General features: G+C 53.3%; 1 protein-coding gene across 16 annotated transcripts in view; it reads right to left on the reverse strand.

Moving 5' to 3' along the window:
* Window positions 1-20084, reverse strand: part of PTPRN2 (protein tyrosine phosphatase receptor type N2) — a 724029-nt gene that overhangs the window by 70458 nt on the left and 633487 nt on the right. For 12 of the 16 annotated variants that reach the window (XM_072763267.1, XM_072763268.1, XM_072763273.1 and 9 more), the window contains one exon: window positions 17049-17243. The exons of the other annotated variants lie outside the window; for them this stretch is intronic. In XM_072763267.1, the coding sequence (XP_072619368.1) occupies window positions 17049-17243 (195 nt within the window). The remainder of the gene's footprint in view (window positions 1-17048; window positions 17244-20084) is intronic. 16 annotated transcript variants of the gene reach the window in all.

Below are 20084 nucleotides of genomic sequence, written 5' to 3' on the forward strand. Positions count from 1 at the left end.
ACTTGAAATTCAAAATTAGGAATTCAAAACAGCACATTCAAACTCAGAGGAGGACAGATCTAGTTAAATGATCAGAGGGTAGTTTTCTCAGCTTAGAAAAGATTTGCTAGAAACAGGAATCATAAACCACACGATTATATTCAAATTGCCCCTGACTGTGAAATGACAGAGCCACGAGGTGAGGCCCCACGCCAAGGGCACTATCTGCCTGCCCAGCGTGTCTCTTCCACGTGCCCAGCCTCTGCACTTCTTCTCACCTGCCACGGGGCTGCTGGTCTCACTAGGTGGTTACAATACGCATTGCTCCGGCTCTGCAAACATACAGCAGATAGACAATGTTTTGCCTTTAAAATGGCAAAAAACATAGACCCAGAAAAGGCCAACTCAAAGCATGTTCCTGTGTTGTCAAGACGGAGTTGACTCGGGAAAAGCAAACACAGTTTGGCATTCAGCCTCTGGGTCATGTGTACAAAAAACCTAAAGAAGTATGCGTGAGGAATAAATGAAAGGCCACGTGGTTCTCCTCCTTTTTATTGCATTTTAAGAATCGTTTCCATGGAAATTCGTTTTGAGGAGGGAAATGTTCCACGCATATTTGCAGTGAGTAATTCGCCTTGTTTATCCCGGTGAAGTTGACCTGCAGGAGCATCATGTGAGCAGAACTAGCTTCACCAGCAAGTGTGAACTGACATCATTTCCCCCAAATTTTCCCTATGAAAGCTCCCTGGGTCACGCAGTCTCTGCAGCCCAGGAGTCCCTGAAAGCTGTTCTCAGGGCTCTCTCCCCACGACCTAGCCATGCACTCCCACGCTTCACAGGGTAACCAAGCAGACTGGGGTCTGGATGGGAAGATAAAATTGTGGACACAGTGGAGAAAAGTTCAAGGCTCGGAGAGGGAATGCCTGGCTCACACACTCAGCTCAGGCGCAGAGGGGAGTGGACATGGTGACAGAACGACGGGCAGAATGGACAGAAAATAAAACATGCTGGCTTTGAGGCTGTGAACACTGAATTCTCTGTTGTATTTAAAGATCCTTCTTTGTAATTGAAAAATAAAACACATGCAAGAACTAGGAAAATAAAAGCTGTAAATAAAATGTCATGTTTTGTAAAGAACGACTGGGAAGCCCCCCTGGGCAGGAGTGTCTGGGGCCGGCATTCCCTGGGCTTTTGGAGGGTCAGAGAGAATGCAAGGTGCATCTCTGCAAAGCCACCAGGGAAAGGCACGTGACAACAAATTGAATCTGAGTTATGCAGACTTTAACTAATTGGGAGCTTTATTAGAGTCTCGGGTCTTGGTTTTCTACAGCTAGAACAAAGTCCAGAGTCACAAGAAATCGTATTAACAATACCGAGGTCTTGACCAGGGATGAAAGAGACTGCAGGGCATTTCCCGGAATCAGTGAGTGAGCAACCAAGCGGCAGGATGGGCTTCCTGGGTGCTGGATGGAGCCCGGCCTCCTTGGGAAGACCCCCTGCTTGCGGGAATGACACCCGCTCATCGAATACGTGCGTGACTTCCACTAAGCATCACTTGACAGAGGTGGAGAAAAAGAAAACCACAACTTTCTGAAGACGTATGACGGAAATCTCGATGGCAAGTGTTAATAACAAACACAATCTGTCCCGGACAGGTTCTGATGAATAATAAACTTCAAGAAATAAGCAGGTCGGTCCTTTGCACCTCCTCTTATTAAGCAGGACAGAGGGAGGAGGTTTGCTTCCTGCGGGGCGCCGTGCAGCATGACGCAGTGCTCCACGTGTGCATGCGGGCGCCTCGCTCTCTGCAGAGAGACCGAGGGGGGAGCCACATGCGGTAGCAGCAAGTGCGCTGCTCTGGGCTTCAGGATGTCACTCTCCAAGGAGCTCCACCAGCTTTATAAATAATTTTCTGAATCTTACCTCATTTAACATCTTAGAAATTAAGGTTATGTGTACACAGTTTAACATACAAAGATAAATACTTACAAGCAATGGAAAATAATCGAGAGAATTATACCGTATTTCCCACACGTGTATGGGTACTGATGTTTAAATTTAGGGCAAGGAGGGTCCTTGACATCATGAGTGAAAGCTGAAGTCCTCCTCTCACTGTAGAAGACAGACCCGAGCCACACTATTTCAGACTCCTGCCCCTGTGTTGGTGGGTTAGTGATTTATTCCTCTGTTATTCACGTAGTTAGCATGTCGGAAGAGCCAGGGCACTGGTGTGTTCAAGGACCCAGCAAAGACTCTGTCCTCATGGGGTTGGTTTGTTCAGGTGGAGAACAGACCACATACAAAATAAACACACACATTAGAAAGATAACAGTAACGCGGTAGGAACACACAACAAAGAAGTGAGGGGTGCGGGAAGCAGGGGGTCAGATCCCAGGAAGGGAGACCCCTCTGCAGGGCTGAGTCCTGAGGACATCCTGCAGGACAGGAAGGGCTCATGACACAAAGCCCCTGGGGGCATCACAGGGAGACAGAGCAGCCAGGTGGAGAGCCCGGGCGGGAATGGGTCTGGCACAGTCCAGAACCAGAGAGAAAGCCAGGGCAGCCTGAGCCAGGGGTGGGAGGCGGGGCAGTGGCCAGAGCCTGGGCCCCAGGTTGGGGGGCAGATTGCAGGCATCTGAGGCCTGCAGTGAGTGCAGTGGGAAGCCACCAGAGTGTTTTCAGCAAAGGGGCACATAATGGTGACAGCGATTTTGAAAGGTCATTGTCGCTCCAGGCAGGGGCCATCCACACATGAGCCTGGGGGCTGACATTCAGACATACCAGCGAGGGTGGGTGCGGGGGGGAGCTCGGAGATGCAGTGGGGGTGTCATCTATTCTAGAGGCGGAACTGCCAGGATTCACTCACGGAGCAAATTAGAGGATTTTAGTCTATTTGATAGAGATTGCTCATTTGATTATCCAAGCTGTTCTCCCTTATATGCCTGAATTTCTATAATCATTCAGTCTGTAAAATATTCCACGACTGGCTCAACTGCAGTGGGGCAAGGGCCTATGGATCTGGTCTGAGAAGCAAGGTCATGGTCTTCATCTACCTCAAGTCAAAGGTTGAGGTAAAATCTGAGAAATTCCATCAACACTCCTGGTGTTTCCATTGACCTTTGTCCTTCTGTCGCCTGGACGAAATGCCCAGGTAGTTGATAGCACTACCTGGTTGTCGACATCACGGCAGTGCCTCCAAAGTACCGCAGAAAAGGGATCCCTGGGTGGCACAGCGGTTTAGCGCCTGCCTTTGGCCCAGGGCACGATCCTGGAGACCCGGGATCGAATCCCACATCGGGCTCCCGGTGCATGGAGCCTGCTTCTCCCTCTGCCTGTGTCTCTGCCTCTCTCTCTTTCTCTGTGTGACTATCATAAAAAAAAAAAAAAAAAAAAAAAAAAAGTACCGCAGAAAATTAACAGCCAAGGGCTTAACCCAAAATTCAAAATGTAAAATCAAAAAACTATATTAACCTGGACTGCTCTGATGTATGTGTCCATGAGTAAGGCGATCCTAAAACACAAAGGTGTGCAATCACGTGGCACCCATGGACGCCAGCATGGCAGTGCCAGCAGCCCACGAGGGCCCGCCATGGTGCCCTGGGTCATCACTGCCATTGTGACCTGCTTCCCCGATGACACTAAACAATTCCAGGGAGATCCGTAAACTGGAGCAGAACGATGGCATCAGTGCACCAAAACACATTTTTAAGAATATTTTAAAGGTGGAAACCAAGAAGGCAACAGGTTTGAGGAAATGAGACTTTTTAGGAAGCAAAGAGAGAACACCTCAGTATCACCGATCACCACCTGCCTGGGCTCCCTGGGCGCCGCATAGAGGGCAGCTCAGAGCTGTCCGGGAACGACAAGGGAGCCCCTGGGGGCCACCTGCCCGCCTGTCAGCACATGGCTCCAGCAGGGCCTGAAGCCCAGGGACCGTGCCTTCCACACCAAGCTTCCTGGGCTTCTAGAAACCTGAACATTGAACCTCCTGTTCATAGCGACACTGGGTCTAACCAGATGGTGCTATCAACTTAGTATTTTAGTCCATGCCATTAGCTCAGTGGGAAAAATCAGGACAAAGAAATAAATATAAGATACATCTTAGGTACTCCCAAGAGGCCAATTATTTCACTCCTTACAGTCTCTGCACTGCTGGCATGGAGCCTGGCACAGCCTTGGTGGTCAATAAATATTTGTTGTCTGAGTCCCAGGCTTGAGAATGGGCAACAGCTTGGCGAACCCTGGCATTAAGGCTGGCCCTGCATGGGGGGCACCTGAGTTGAAGGTGATAGAACCACGGCAGCATCTGGAGGAAATCCTCCTGGATGAATGGATACCAGAGCTCCATTTAACAATATTTACTATTTATAATCTTAAATGAGCACTCAGAAGTGGGGAAAGGCAGGTTTCTCTACTATTAGACAAGTTTCCATTTATTTTAGAATAGTCTCATATATTTTGATTTGTTTCAGCTGTGGCTCCTTTCCCTTGGCTGGCTTACAGACTCTCTCACCTTTGCTGGGATATTCGGAAGTATTACATAATCCATTCCTGGAATGCATGAGCAGCTCTGGAGCCTATAAAATATTCATTCACTTTCAAAAATATTTGCACCCTGCTGTCAACAGGGACAAATTCATACAGAGTAGCAGAAAGTGGCTGCTTTAATGGCACATGTGTCCCTCAAACCTCAAACCTCTCTTTCCACTAAAACATTTTCTTCGAAATTATTTTCATAAGAAAGATTAACAATTTCAACATTAGCTGCTAATCCCCTTTCATTTAAAACTCTGCTGATAAAATTCTTTGCTTGTCATTCAAATAGTAAGTAATAATTATAGATTTGAGGCTTCCATCTCTGGCTTCATTAATGGTAAATTGCATGCAAGTCTGAAGCATAAGTCCGCTTTGATACATCTCAAAATGCAATTTCCACAGCTTCCCTGGGCTATGTACAATTAATTATACAGTTAATAAGGGAAATATGTTAATGAAAGGAACATTATTCATCCAGACCACCTGCCTTTACCAAATATCTTTTGTGTGTTTCTCTTCTTTTTGTAATTTTGGTCTATAGACAGTAACAACAACCGCCACCCCCTCCCCACAACCCCACAACGGACAATGTGGTGATTTTTAAATGTCTGTCTGCTAGTCGGCAGCCCCTACAATTAACATAAGTGTAAAGAAAAAGATAATTCAATTTTATGGTATTTCTACTAATTTCTGATTTTTAGGAGTTTAAAATGTCTACCCATGGCATTTGGAACTCTCAAAACAACTGTAAGAATTCGCTGCTAAGGAGTCTAGCTTCTACCAACAACATGTTCACCTGACAGACAAATGGGCATCAGAGGATCTGCACGAAAGACAACGCGGCCCCCAGCTGCTCTCCACCCCTGTTCTCTCCTCACCCATCTCCTAAACCCCTGTGCTTGGCAGTAAGTAAATCGTTCGATCCATAAAATCCAAGCTTGACCACAGCCACCTTAGCACAGGAACTGATGCTAACTTTAACAAAGGAAGTTACTGTTTCTGACACTTTGATGTAGAACAGAAGTCAGAAGAGTTTAACTGGAAGAGCAAACTGTGGGACAAAGCTACCTTTCTGCTTATTTGTTTTAATTTTATTTATTCATTTAGGAGAGATGGAGAGACGCAGGCAGAGGGCGAAGCAGGCTCCCTATGGGGACTTGATCCCAGGAGCCCGGGATCATGCCCTGAGCTGAAGGCAGATGCTCAACCGCTAAGCCAGCCAGGCAACCCTCTACTTCTGTTTTATAAATTACTTGAACAACTTGAAAGAATGTGCTTGCAAATGGCTTCACAACAAATCGTTGTCAATATAAATTAATACGTGATCTTTAGAATGAGAAAAGAAGACTTTGATTTCAGCTGCAGCCATGTCCCTTTGACATATGAGAAATCCTTAAAGCCGCAGGGTATTTAGAAATTCCATTAAGATACAAAAGTCAACAAGAAACCAATGCTGGGTTCCAAAGAGCTGCCAGGAAAGGCAGGGATACAAGAGGAAACAAGTCACGGAAATGCAGCTCTAAGATAACCAAGCCCTGGAGTGGCCTCCTGTTAAATTCCAGCAGAGAAGCTGGGTCTCCAAAGCGGGCAGCACCCAGGGCCACCTGTGCACCCGCAGGTTCCTGAGGCCAACACTCAGCGCGGAGTGGTGAGATGGAGGAACCGGGGTCCCCCGTCTGCTCTGGCCACGCTGGCATCCATGACTCGGGCAGCACCATTGTCTTGAAGCCCTTGAGGAGCAGGTTTTGAAGAGCTACGGCCGCAGGCTGTGTGCCAGCAGGCCTGTGCGTGTGAGTGACCGGGCACCCCCTCCCCACGTGGATGGTCAACTACAAAATTCACATGGCCACTTCCAGGCCGCTGTTACAGGAGCCGATTTTCTCAAAGGCCCAACACCATCGCCCTCCCCCTCCTGACAAGGCAGCCCTGGGGACAGCGTCTTCACTCAGAGACAACAATGGTGGGCTAACAGAAGACCCTGGAGAGGAGCAGGGTGGTTGCCTAGCAGCACAGGCCGCCCCCCCCACCACAGGATGGCAGGTCTTCCCTGGGCAGTGCCTGGGCGCCCTGAACCAACAACAATGACTTTCCTGATGACTCCCTGCTGAGGGGCTTAGGAGAAGAGAGTTCCAGCGAGTGCAGCCTGGGCAATGTCGGCCGGCCCCACAGACACGAATTTTCTCTCCTAGAGTTTGGATGGGAGACGCTGGATCCTATAGCAGCGCGTTATCAGGACAGACTCACAAAAATTCTGAAAGTGCCCCTTGCATCCAGGACGTTTCAGGTTTTAATTGCCTAGAAACAAAAGGCTACGTGCTGTGAGGAGTAAACAGGAATGGGGCAGAATCAACGGCACAAATGCCTGGAAAAGCTCATACAAGAGCCCGCATCTCTCGTCCCCTCTCACTCAGAGGGACGAGGCCAGAGCCTCCTCTACTTTCCTGCAGCTTCCCAGCAGCGGGACCGCTGATGTGTGGGGAGGACACAGAGAGTGGGGCTTGGTCGTCAGCCACCACAGCCAGGCGCCGGGTGGCAAGTGTTCTTCATTCGATGCCTTTGACATGAGGCATGTGAGGTAGAAAAGAGAAGGGAGGCGATCTATCAGAAATTATCTTCACTTTCTTAGGGTGAACAGTTAGACATAAGACTATCAAATATATTTTTAACCTTTCTCCAGCTTAACTGCCAATCCTACGGCAGACTGCCCGCACCCTACACCCACGAGTCCTCAAGGTTTGATGGGTGAGGTGAGACTGTGCTGTCAGATGTCATCCCGCCTGCTCTTCTGTCCCCGTGCATGCAGCTCCAGCACCTGGGGCCACCCCTGCCAACAGCTGCCTTTGTTGTCGCCGCAACATGGATGCTACCTGGATCCCGTCCACGGCTGCTGGCCATCGGCACTGAGGGTCCACTCGGCTGCCCACCCTGCCCACTGGCCAAGGCTCCTGGCAGTGCACACCTGCAGACAGCTCAACATGGACGCATGGGGCAGTGAGCACCTCCTGATGCAAGGTGACCCCTTCGCCTGCACACGGAAAGGGATATGTGGGAACCAGTCTGAACGACGTCACTGCCTGGCTTCCTCTGACAAGAGCTTGCCACCGGTACAGGTCTCATGAAGCTGGCTCTCACGTGTGGCTGTCAAGATGATGCAAAATCAAAGGGCATCTCCCCTGTTCCCTTTGTTTAACTCTCTGTAAGTCTTCTATTCCCAGGGACGTGAGCAATGGGGCGACCTGAAGAGCCTCCCCGACAAGACGTGTAGAAACACTGATTAAGGGCACAGTCAGATTTTCGTAAGATGAAGGGAAATCCTCTGAAATCCAGGATGAGGACGACAGTGACATGGGTAGCTTGTGACCTGAAGGCTCTCAAGCCCCCGAGAAAGGGAGGGCACACAACTTCCTGCACCTCAAACCCAGGTGTTGGCTTTCCTGTCCCTGTGGGGTTTTGGGGGCAGAAGGTAGAAGGTGGATGTAGGAGTCCACACCCCCTACCCCTCCTTGCACACCAGAGCCCTGGTGAGACCCTGTCCCCAGGGAAAGGGCTTGCTTGCGGCATGAGAAAGAATGTCTGTTTCCACATGGATTCAGGATGGGAAAGTGTTTGCACCACAGGCCTCGTCTAGGACTGAGGCTCAACCGTACAATATGTGGGTGGTCTGAAGGCCTCCAGGAGAGGAACCAATATGAACATGGTCCGGCTCCACGGGAGCCCAAAGTGTCTGGCAAAGTAACCCGAGAACCTCTCTTGAGGTGATCACTCTCAGCATGGTTTCATGAAATTCTGGAAGTCACAGAACCTGCCAGAAACAAACTCCCATGAGCAACTCAGAAAACACATCAAAGAGCAGGATCAGATTGAGAAGAACCTAGATGACAGAGCATTAGGCAGAAACAGACAAATAATACATCTATGAAGACTGAAGATATTGCAATGGGGATCAACAGAAGAAGAACAGCATGGCGGGCAGATTCGAAAAAGAACGAAGAGATCAACCATAAATGAAAATGATGCTCCTTGCAATCATCCATGCAATGGGTGGATTGCATACCAATTAGACGCTGCTGAAGAGAAACAGTGCAAACTGGACAACAGCCCCGAGGGAAGCCCCTGGAATGCAGGTGGGGGTACAAAAAGAGGACACGTGGAAGAGATGCGAGGGCACAGGAGCACACATGCCCCAGATGCTTCTACAAGAGCAGAGAGCACAGACGGTCACTTGTTGGCTGTGAATGGCCTGTCATTTCTGAGGACCAATGCATGGCGGTTTTTTCTTTTCTTTTCTTTTCTTTTCTTTTCTTTTCTTTTCTTTTCTTTTCTTTTCTTTTCTTTTCTTTTCTTTTTTTTTTAAGATTTTATTTATTTATTCATGAGAAACACAGAGAGGATAGAGGCAGAGACACAGGCATAGGGAGATGCAGGCTCCATGCAAGAAGCCCAATGTGGGACTCGATCCCAGGTCTCCAGGATCATGCCCTGGGCTGAAGGCAGTGCTAAACCGCTGAGCCACCTGGACTCCAAGGACCAATGCAAAACAGGGATTCTCTGATGGAGGAATTCAGTCAGGCTGGAGTGAAAGTAGGAATAGAACAGGTCTGCACCAAGACCGGGCCCAGGAAGACCCCAGGACAAGGGAGTGGGTTCTGGAGGAAAGTGGAAGGATGTGCATGGCAGCCGCTGTGCTGGCCACAAACTGCCTCCTCAATGGCTGCGGCATCACAGATAATGGGATTTTTAAAGTAATGAGAAACAGTTAACGAGTCTTGGACCACTGGCTAGTCTACTATGCCAGCAGGAGGATTTGCCAGAACATTTTCAGGCAAACACGTCAGAGTGTGGTGGTCTAGACCCTGTGGGTCCCCAGCTTGTTTGTCACATGTGCTCTCACCTCCTAGCAGACAAACATGGGTAAGTGGACAAGTGGATGCCGCTTTCCCTATTTTCCTGTTCAAGGAGCCACGGCCATCGTGTGAGGATCAGGCATGAGCCTGCACGTAGTGGCTCAGTCTGGCTTGGGTGTGGCCCGGGTTCACGCTACTTAGTCCTCCACAGACTGCGGCCCTAGGGACTGCTGCAGGGCTCCCAGGAGCTGTGCTGTTGCCTGCCCTGCCTCCCACTCACCCCAAACAGCTGCTCCTCTCTGACCAAGACTGTGCGCAGTCAGTACCCTCAGGGCCAGCTCCCCTCAGCCTCCCTGTCCACTGCACACCTTCACAGGGAATGAAGAAATCTTCCCAGCAAAAGAGCATGACTTGGCCTTCGGATGTTCCAGCGTTTTCTAGACGTCCACGCCTCCTCAGATGGACTGTAAACTTCTCCGGAGTGAAACACTCATCACTACTTCACTCAGGCATGTGGACGATTTTTATCCAATGCCGGCTGTGTGCTCGATGCCAAGGACATAAAGATGAGCAAACTCAATGGATGCTTGTCCGCGTATGAGTTATTTGTGGAACGACAGGCTCTGTGCAATTTCAAGAACCACGTTTTAGACAGCGTTAAATTTTTGCGTTCGTTTGCACAGACACAATCACATTGCTCCATCCTGGGCCGGGAACTGTGCTGCTGCTGGTGCATTCCTCTGCACCGTCTAGAGGCAACTGAACAGGCCAGGATAGGGATGGGGGGAGGTGTGTGCATCTCTCTGTGGCTTATCCTGTCAGGTTGACATCAGGGAAGCCCCAGTAGGTCCCTGGACGCTCAGAAAGTATTTCCTGCTCACATATATGTGAATGAACACTCTCCATGTCCTGTTTTGGGCACCGATTTTGATTTTTCATAGACATGAGCTCCTAGACCTGCTAACTACCAAATGCAGTGTTTGATTATTTAATTTAATTCAACGAATATAATTGTATGTCTGACTTCACTTATTCTGCTTTACCCAATTTACGTTCCACGAGAAGGTCTAACAAGCAGGGGAAATGTTCTAGCCTCATCCTAGCACTTTAAATAATAAGGCAGATGTTAAAAAACAACACAGCAGATCACACTCCTCCATCAAAAACACAATAAATAATCCACGCGTCCCTATAAAGACTGAACAACAGAAATGACACTCTTTGTCTTGTGTCAAGATCAAGCTGCTGAGAGTCACCAATGTCCCAGCTGCCAAAGGAGCCTCGGGTGCCTCAGGAGCGGTTGTGAGGCAGGGGCAGCAGCACGGATACAGGGCACCGTCCCTCCTGTCCCCAGCAGCAGGGAACCTGAGGGTCGGGAACGTCTCTGGTGCAGAGCACCTGGCTCCAGGGCTCAGCTCCCAGAACATCCGGCTGGGTCAGGCCCCCCCCTGTGCCCCTTCCACTAAGGAGGTGCTCCTGGCCTGTCCCTCCTGCCCTGAGCACCTGTCCCCAGGGCCTAGCTCATGGGTAGAAACTGTCAGGCCCGATGTAAGGGCGGCCACATGCTGTTACTGAATTAAAGCCCAGTGGCTACTTCCCTTCCCAGGTGGCCTCCTGCAGAGCTGCCTTCTCCCAGAGTAACAGTGACAGGCAGGGAGGTGGGGCCAGGGCGGGAGGTAGGGATTGGGGGCGGGAGGCAGGGAATGTGAGCCTGGAAGGAGCAGGAGCTGTGAATGCTTTGCCAGCCCATCTCTGGGGCCCTGCGCAGCTCTCAGGGTGCGGGGTGTGCAGGCTGCAGAGCCGGGCACAGGCAGTGTCATCGCTTGCTCAGGCCCTGCAGTGCATGGGAAACACGATGGGAAAGACCAGGGCCTGGCACCTGGCTCAGCTACAGAAGACATGGGGTAGTTCAGGCACCGGCACTTGTCACGGGCTCACAGCGTCCCCACCTTCCTGCGTGGAAGCCCCCCACCCCTGGGACTCAGGGCATACCTGTATTTGGAGGTGGGTCTTAAAGAGGTAGCTAAGGTAAGATGAGGTCACTAGGATGGGCCCTGACCTGGGGTGCCCAGTGTCTTGGTAAGAAGGGGACATGAGGACACACACACATGGAGGGACACCCACTGAGGGTGTCCAGCCCTGTGGAGGAACCAGCCCTGTGCACGACTGGATCTTAGCACTGTGGCCTCCAGGACCGTGAGGAAGTCCATCTCTGCTGTTCCAGCCCCCAGGACAGGTCCTTAGGGAGGAAGACCGAGCAGCAGCCAGGCACTCGGGACTTTCGGGGGTGCCCTCCCCACTCATGTCACCAGGGACATTGTTTTTAGAATAGGAAACGACACTCCTGGCCCACCTCACAACGCTGGTGTGCACGGGAAACGTTGTGAGGCTTGGAGCCTGCCAGCCTCCCAACCTGGTGACGCATGTCTCTGTTCCAGTGGGACCTTGCGGAGGGTTCATTTTTGTGGTTCGTACTGAAACTTCCTCCAAATCCATCGCTAGCAGAGCCCCTCCCACAGGTGGAAGAGTCAGCCACACAGGGGACAAGAGCAGCTCGGCTTCACTACAGTGCCGAGGTCGGTACACTGTCGTCAGCATGAATGCGCAGAACGTGTGCACATTCAGAGGCCGGTAGCCCTGCAGCCCCGAGGGGACACTTCTGAAGCCGTTCTCAGGAGGAACAGTAAGAGCTCCCAAATGTTGGAAGAGTTGCTCAGTCTTATGTACAATGAGAGAAATGTAAATTAAAACTGCTTTAGGGGCATCTGGATGGCTCAGTCAGTGAAGTGTCTGCCTTCCAGCCAGGTTGTGACCCCAGGGTCTTGGGATCGAGCCCCATGTTGGGCTCCCTGCTTCATGGAGGGCCTGCTTCTCCCTCTGCCTCTGCCACTTCCCCTGCTTGTACTCTCTCTCTCTCTCTCTCTCAAATAAATAAATAAAATCTTAAAAAACCTGCTTTAAAATATCATTTCCACACACCAGCAGCAAAGATGAAGACTGGCCATACCCAAGGCTGGGGAGCATCTGGGGTACAGGCACCGTGTTTTACCGAGCTGGTAGAATGTCCATCAGTCAAACGTTTGGCAGGAAGTTTGCTGATACCTCCCCAAATAAATGAAATTGCATCCTCAATGACCCAGGGTCTTCTAGACGTTTAGCCTGGGATTATTTTCACATATGCTGTGTTTGAAGTGGCAAAATTTGAAAACTGCCAAATCACCCCTAGCAGCATAGTTGACTGTAAATGGAGTAACAGAGAACTACGGGTCTGTCAAGACATGCAGAGCAGAGTCATGTACTCCTATGGAGTCCCCTTTCAGACCCTGGGTCCCATGAAGGACTGTGTTCCGCTCCAAGCAGCAAACACCTGACAATAATGTTCCGGGGTGGGGATTGAGGGGCAGTCACCTCACGGTGAGGATGGCGGCCAGAGTGCCATGATGCTCATTCAGGCCTCAGGGAGGGAAGGAGCCTCACAGAACTGCATCCTTTTAGAAAGACTATGAGGTCCTGGTTGTAAGCTGCCCGAGGCCATGCTGTGCCAGCCTGCAGTCGGAGCACCTGCCGCCAGCCTTCCCAGGTAAGCAGGGGACTCGGGGCCTGGGGAGTATGAAGGAGCACTCGACCCAGGAGGCCGCTGGGATGGAAATGGTTGGGGAGGCTGGAGAAGGAACGTGGGACACCCAGGAGGCAGAGACGTGGGCGAGGCAGGGCTCTGCCAGCGCCGGGGTCCCCACCGTGGGCACAGTGCTCGCCAGCCCTCGCAGGCCTTCCACAGCCCTCAGTCAGCTGCTGAGCTGACACCTGCTGCAGCTCACTCCCTCTGTTCTCGAAGACGCCAGGCCTTTCGTCTTTCTTCCTGGGGTTGGGACAGTCATTTGCATGTACCACTCAGTCCCGCGGTCTCCATCTGTGAAACGGGGTGCACGACGGCTCCCACTGCATGGCTTCCAAATGGCGGCTGTCCCCTAAACGGTCGGGATGCTCGTTCCTGCTGCATTGTGTCCAAGGATGCAGGGAAGGCAAGGGTGCTATGAGGTGAAATCCGTACCTCCTACGGGGACCAAGACGCTCTCCAGCACCCACGTCCTGGGTTAGGTCATCTATCCTTACACCATAACTAACGGAGCCAGCAGCAAGCCAGCTTTTGCTCAATGTTCCCGCTCCCCGCACTCAGGAGAGAAGTGGAGAAGAGTGTGGCCGAGCCCTGTGGCTCCTCTGTGTCCACTCACTCTCACGGCACTTCTCCATAGGCTCCTGGCCATCAGCAACTCGCAGCAACTCGCAGGACGCTGACCTGATCTCAGCATCTACAGGGCTGCCACGCTCAACTTCTGAGGACAAGTGTGATGTGGAAACAGACTTCTTTAAAAATTAAACTCAGGTGTCTGGGGGGGCTCAGTGGTTGAGCATCTGCCTTCGGCTCAGGGTGTGATCCCGGGGTGCTTGGATCAAGTCCCACATCAGGCTCCCTGCATGGAGCCTGCTTTTCCCTCTGCCTGTGTCTCTGCCTCTCTCTCTGGGTTTCTCATGAATAAATAAATAAAATCTTTAAAAAAAAAACAAAAATACTAACCTCAAAGGTGATCCTTTACCTGCAGCTCTGCCCTCAGACACTCAAGGTATGAGGATGTTTGTAATGCTTCACAAGGTAGGCTGCATGGGGTTGCGTGTTTCAGACTTTGCCCTTGGCCCTGATTACACGCTACCGTGCTCCCTTGCAAACGTTCCTTCAGGCACCAGCCAGGCTACTGACCCAGGTGTTTGCCCCCAGGGCCTGGCTCCCAGGGGTCCCAACCCTCCTGCAAACACTCCCCACCTGGCCCCACGCTCTGCAGGCTCCAGGAGCAGGTGGGCCCACATCCACTGCCCCCTCCATCCCTGGGCTGAAGGTGGGGGTGTTCGTGACCCTCTCGGTGCCCCCGCAGGGCAGCTCTGATGCCCCTGGGAGCAGCCATGCCCTTCCCCACGTTCTCACCCCATGGCTGCCAGAGAATTCCCTCTACTTTCCTGCCCCAGCCTTTCCTCTCAACCCTGACCCTGTGGTGTCTCTGGGCCTCGGTCAGCATGTACTCCCCTGACTTACCTCTGGGTGGACCATCCACCCCCCTCTGGACCCCTTGAGCAGGGGTACTAATCCTTCCCCCCCTCAGCCTCTTCCCCAAGAAGGCTACCCAGGCCTAGCAGGCTAGTATCACCAGTGCTGTCACTGTGGAGTAGTGGGTGACCTGCAACCCCTGACCCCTGCTGACCCATCAGCCCTTGATCTCCCTTCTTCCATGCAAAGCCTCAGTGCCTGCTTCCTCTCTCTGGTCACTTTCTGGCTGCAACGTTTATTTCTAGAATTCCATTTCTGTGGCTTTCAGGCAGGAAACCCTGGATTCTACAGCAGAGTAACCAGACCAAGAGGGGGCTGGGGACTGGGAGGTGGGGGCTCTTTCACCAGGTGACCCTCACCCTGGGTCAACCTGCTTCCCAGGTCAGCCCTGCCCCCAGATAAGCCCCACCTCTGGGTCAATCCTGCCTCCAGGTCACCTCCACCCCCAAGTCAGCCCTACACCCCCCCATCAGCCCCGCCCCTGGGTCACCTCTACCCCCAGGTCAGCCTTGCCTCTAGGTCAGCCCCACCTCAGGTCTGCTGCCCCTGACAGTGCTCTAGCGTGTCAGGTCCATTTTGCCTTTCTTTCTTTTTTTCTTTTCCATTTTGCCTTTCTAACCTCGCACTTGTTCCTTCCAACACACTCTCCATCCTTTGCTAACGGAAACGTTGCACTGTTGCGCACTGGCCACAGGTTTTGGTGAGGAGCGTGTTTTCCAGATAACTCGGCCATCTCCTCTCCATCTTATGGGGTGCTCCTGCTGCCACCCTGCCCTGGACGCCATCACGTCTGTAAGTTGAGGTGTCACAGGTGCATGACGTCCATGGTGCAGCTGCATATCTGGAGCAGCTGGTTCCTGGGATTCATCTGGACCTCCTGTATTTTATCTGATGGTCTTTGAATCCTTCGCATGTAGTTTGGGGAGATCATCATGTTGCTGTCTGATAAACATGAACGTTCCCTCACGGAGGGTTGGGCTGACTGATCACCAAAGAATTATCTCCCTTGTAGCCTTAATGAGGTAGAAGGTCAGGCATCGGCACATCCCTGGGGTTCTGACACACGCAGGTTTGCAGCGGCTGCCTCGGAGGACACGGCCAGGCAACATGGAATGGGCCCTGGGCCGGCCACACTGTGCCCGTGGCCTTCCCTGCGGGGACCCCGGGCCCAGGGCTCCCCACGAGGGGAGGTGCTTGGGGTGGTCAGCACAGGGTGGCCAGAGTGCCTGATGCCGCCCATCATGCTGGGTCAGAAGACAGAACGTCAGGACAGGTGCACAGGCAGGAAGTGCCTAGAGGCCCCCCAACGCATGTCACTGTGCAGACCGTGCTCCCACCACGGGTCAGGATGTGAGACGCAAGGCTTGGGTGGCAAACCGCCAAGTGGCCGCCCCGAGACCCTCCCAGGAGCCAGGAGGACGCAGCGAGAAGGGGGCAGCTATGCACAGGGAAGGGGCCTCCCCAGACTCCCACGCTGTGGTCCCTTGATCTTGGGCTTCAGCCTACAGGGCTCTGTGTGCGGTGTTCCCCTGATGGCGGCCTCAGGAGTGGGGAGACCACGCTCTGCCTATCACCCCAGGAAGCCTGTCTCCAGGTGGACAGTCGTGGCTAATAGCTTAGGGCTGTGCTTTACAAGCACCAACAGGAAGACGCGTGTGGCCCAAGGACCCAGGAGCCTTCAGGAGACAGCCAGTGACATGGACACCTCTTAGCATAACTCAAACAGCAACTGTGTAGCACGGCTATGCACCACCTCTCCACATGTGGCCCTCTGAAGTCAACGCGCAGTTTGGGGAAAGATAGGATAGGGAGCCGGACAGGCAGGAGGGGGTGTCTACACCAGGGCCTCTGGAGGGCATGTCTACACCAGATACCTCAGGGGGGCATGTCCACACCAGGAGCTCCAGGGGGCGTGTCTACACCAGGGCCTGGGGGGGGCGTGTCTACACCAGATCCTCCAGGGGGTGTGTCCAGACCAGGGCCTCCATGGGGGATGCATCTACACCAGATCCTCCAGGGGGCATGTCTACACCAGGGCCTGGGGGAGGGTGGCCTATCTACACCAGGGCCTCCAGGGGGTGTCTTGCCAACCAGCAAGGCTCTGAGCCCCTACCTCTGTCCCTCTCACTGTTAAGTAGAATCAGTGACACCCCCTGCCTCCCCGACCACACCTGGTGATCTGCCTTGGAGGGGAAGACACCATGATTGTGTCCTGGTGGATCAGAGGTTGAGCGACAGCAGCACACACAGCAGGCGCTCACTGATGCGAATTCCACACTGAAAACAAAATGACCAGGGCAGAATCCCATGCGTGATTAGGTGTGTGCGGGTGCACATGCTCACCCTCCCCTGAGCCCAGAGGACCAAGCCTGAGGTGCTCTGACACTGGGTTTTATCTCGCCGGCAGCTGCCTGACCAGTCGGGTTCGGTGGCCAGCATGTTGTCACCGCGGCTTCTGACACGGCCTGGGTGTGTGATGGGAATCAGGGGACGTGTGTTGGCGGGAGCCCCCTCCCCCCATGCCCACCCTTGCTCCCCCTCCTGCAGGCGTGTGCCCTGCGGTTCCTGGTGGAGAGGACCGCAGCCCTTACCAGGACCATGTGGCCGGTGGAGATGTCCATGTGGGGCTGCACGGGCTCCTCGGACCAGGACGATGTGCTGCTCCTGGCAGAGGGGCTGGGCATCGGCCCATCACTGAACTGGGACGACACGCTGTTGATGCGCGATGTGTGCGGGGCCTCTGGGCGTTCGGATGGGCGCATGGCCATGCGCTGCCGGCACAGCTCCTGGGAGACGGGGAAGGCAGGTCAGTGCTGCTCCTGTGGCTACTGCGTGCCCCCAGCCCTGCCCCACCGAAGCGCTATGGGCCACACGGGTCTTTTGTGGCCATGCCCCCCCCCTACACAGATGTCACACACACACATGCACAGGTGTACATACACACGGATACACACATGTGTGCATGCACATACAATAGTAGACATGGATGCATGATACACACAGATATCTCACACATGGATATACACACACACAGAGATGCACACATGTATATGCACACCATATACACAAATACACATGGATTTATACACACAGATACACACATGTATGTCCACACACAAAGATGTCACACACATGAATGTACGCCCCCAGCCGCACAGATACACACACGAATACCCATACACAGCACACACACACACACACACACACACACACAAACACACACAGTGCACACACATAGACAGTGAAAAGGGCGCTGGACCCACCGGGGCGGGGATGCTACACTATCCTTGGAATGAGGCAACGTATGTGCAGGTGGGGCCGTCTTTCCTTCCGTGTTAGGATCGTGGTCGCGGAGGGAGAGATGGGGTTTACACGGTGCTCTGAAGTTGCTGCTGTGCTCGGGTGTTCAGGAGCAACCCTGCAACCTTTCTTTGGTTCTTCCCTTTTTTCCCCAACGACACCCGAACTGATGAGGGCCCACATGAAAGCGAGCAGAGAATGTCACGTATGGATAGGAAAGCATGTGCTTCAGTGGAAAGGATTAGTTCTCTGACAATATCCTAAAGACAAAGTGTCCAGGTTTAAAGGAAAACCCCAGCATGTCGGGTGAACGAAGCTACTGCCGGGTCACTGTGGGGTCGGGCCGTCCCCACGCAAGGTGGCGTGTGAACCCGGCGCTTGCGGGTGGCGGCGCTCAGACACAAGGGACCCAGCGGAGCTGCACACCAGCTGCCGCTGTCACCCAGGGTGGGTCGGCCGGGACCCCCCCATCTCACTAGCAAGACACCCTGGACATGCTCCTGTGTCATGACCTGATGAATTCCATCCTCCTGCCCCCTGAATCCACTGTGGGAACCTGAGCCACCAAAATAAAATGATAGCAAGAAAAACTTTGTAAGAGAAGCTGAGCCCAAGAGACGAATCAGAAATGCATTCCTGGGAAGAATCCTCTTCTTCCCAGCTTCCATGCTGGGGAGATGCATGGCTCCCGTGTCTGTGTCCTCCCCCGGGGGGTGCCCAGGTCACCTGTGCCACCAGTTCAGGTGCCCCAGGGCAGGGTAAGGCCCGTGGAACCCTTCATGCAGCTGCCCTTTCCTTTGGCGTTGAAGACCCTCCTGAGGCGGCTGCCACCTTGGAGGAAAGACCCCGTTCAGCGCAGCTCCCTGGAGCCAGATGGTGCACACAGCCCAGCACAGGTACTCTCCGGGGACCCTCCTCCTGGCAGAGCAGCGGGTCTTGGGGAGCAGGGCTGTGGGCATTCAGAGGGCCGGGGGACTTCACATGATGGGTCGCGGAAGGGCAGGAGGAGGACACCGGGCGCACGCCTGTGGCGCCCCCTTCATCCTTGTGCTTGCTGGCTCACACGTGGTTTTCAGACAATGAGGTTGTTTAACACTCCCACCTCCAACACAATGGGGGTTCCAACAGGTGGGTGGCTCTGGTCACCACTTCTCTCTATGGACGCACGCAGGATCCTACTGGATTTTGTTAGAAAGCACCCGAAATGCAATGTCTGCACTCACTACTGTGGTTTATTTAACACAGTTCACCTGCAAGAGTAAGCAGCGAGTCCAATGGAAGCAGAAGGACACCTGCAGCACAGCCAGAAGTGCTCAGAACATGTCCTCCAGGAAGGAGCACCTCTGGCGGAGGAAGGTTCCCGATGGCTGGGGTTTATTTACAGAAGCCGGGGTCACACCAGCTACGTGCCCACCCCACACCTGTGGAGGGAAAGAGGAGGACGACCACAAACCCTGGGAGGAGGATGTGCAGGGTGGGCCCCCACACACAGCCCCGAGCCCGCCTGTTTCCACTTTGAAGATGCAGGTACCAGTCTCGTCCCCGAAGACGTGCGTGCTGCGCTGCCATGGGGAAAGTCCTCAGTCGATCATGGGAACAGTGCGGGTCTTCGCACAACAAAAATGAGAACAGCTCTCAGCCCACACGAACATGCAAGCGCTCAGTGAGTTTGATGGTGTCTGTCGAGGGAGCACAGCATTGTGGGGTTGGGGAGGCATCTGGTTGTGTGCTCAGACTTCCTCGTGGGACAGGGGATGTGGCGGCGGCTGACTATGGACGCTCTGCGGGGCCCTGCAAGGCTGGGACCTGGGGCCCGGTGCTCTGATGCCTACTCAGTGCTTGTATGTCTTTCTTTAAACAAACAAAATGCTTAAAAACAGAGGAAAAGCTCCAAGAAGAAACGGTTCCCAGCCCATATCCAACAGCGTGCGCGCCCGAGAGTATGGCGGTGGCCCTAGCGTGGCTGGGCAGGGGTGGGGGGTGGCATTTGCGGGGGCACCTCACCCGCAGAGCTGGAGCGTTCCTGGGCCAAGGAAGCCCACTGCCTCCCTGCAGAGGCTGGGCCTCATCCCCATATCCTTTACATTGTACAGCAGGTCACAGCTGGGGCCACCTACTCAGGTGGACCTTGATTTTGGACTGACTGTGCATCCTGAACTTAGAGCCGCCAAAACGAGGAGTGTCCTGACACAAGGGTTCAGATGGAAATGGGTTCTGGGGTTTGAAGCCAGTCTGCCTGTGCAGCCCCTGCAGGCCCGCTCTGTGGGCAGCCACCCGCAGCATGCTCCTGGGCTTCCCAAGGACGGGGAGGGGGCACATGCTGGGGG

Source organism: Vulpes vulpes, chromosome 7, assembly GCF_048418805.1.
Source record: "Vulpes vulpes isolate BD-2025 chromosome 7, VulVul3, whole genome shotgun sequence".
NCBI classification, from domain to species: Eukaryota; Metazoa; Chordata; class Mammalia; order Carnivora; family Canidae; genus Vulpes; species Vulpes vulpes.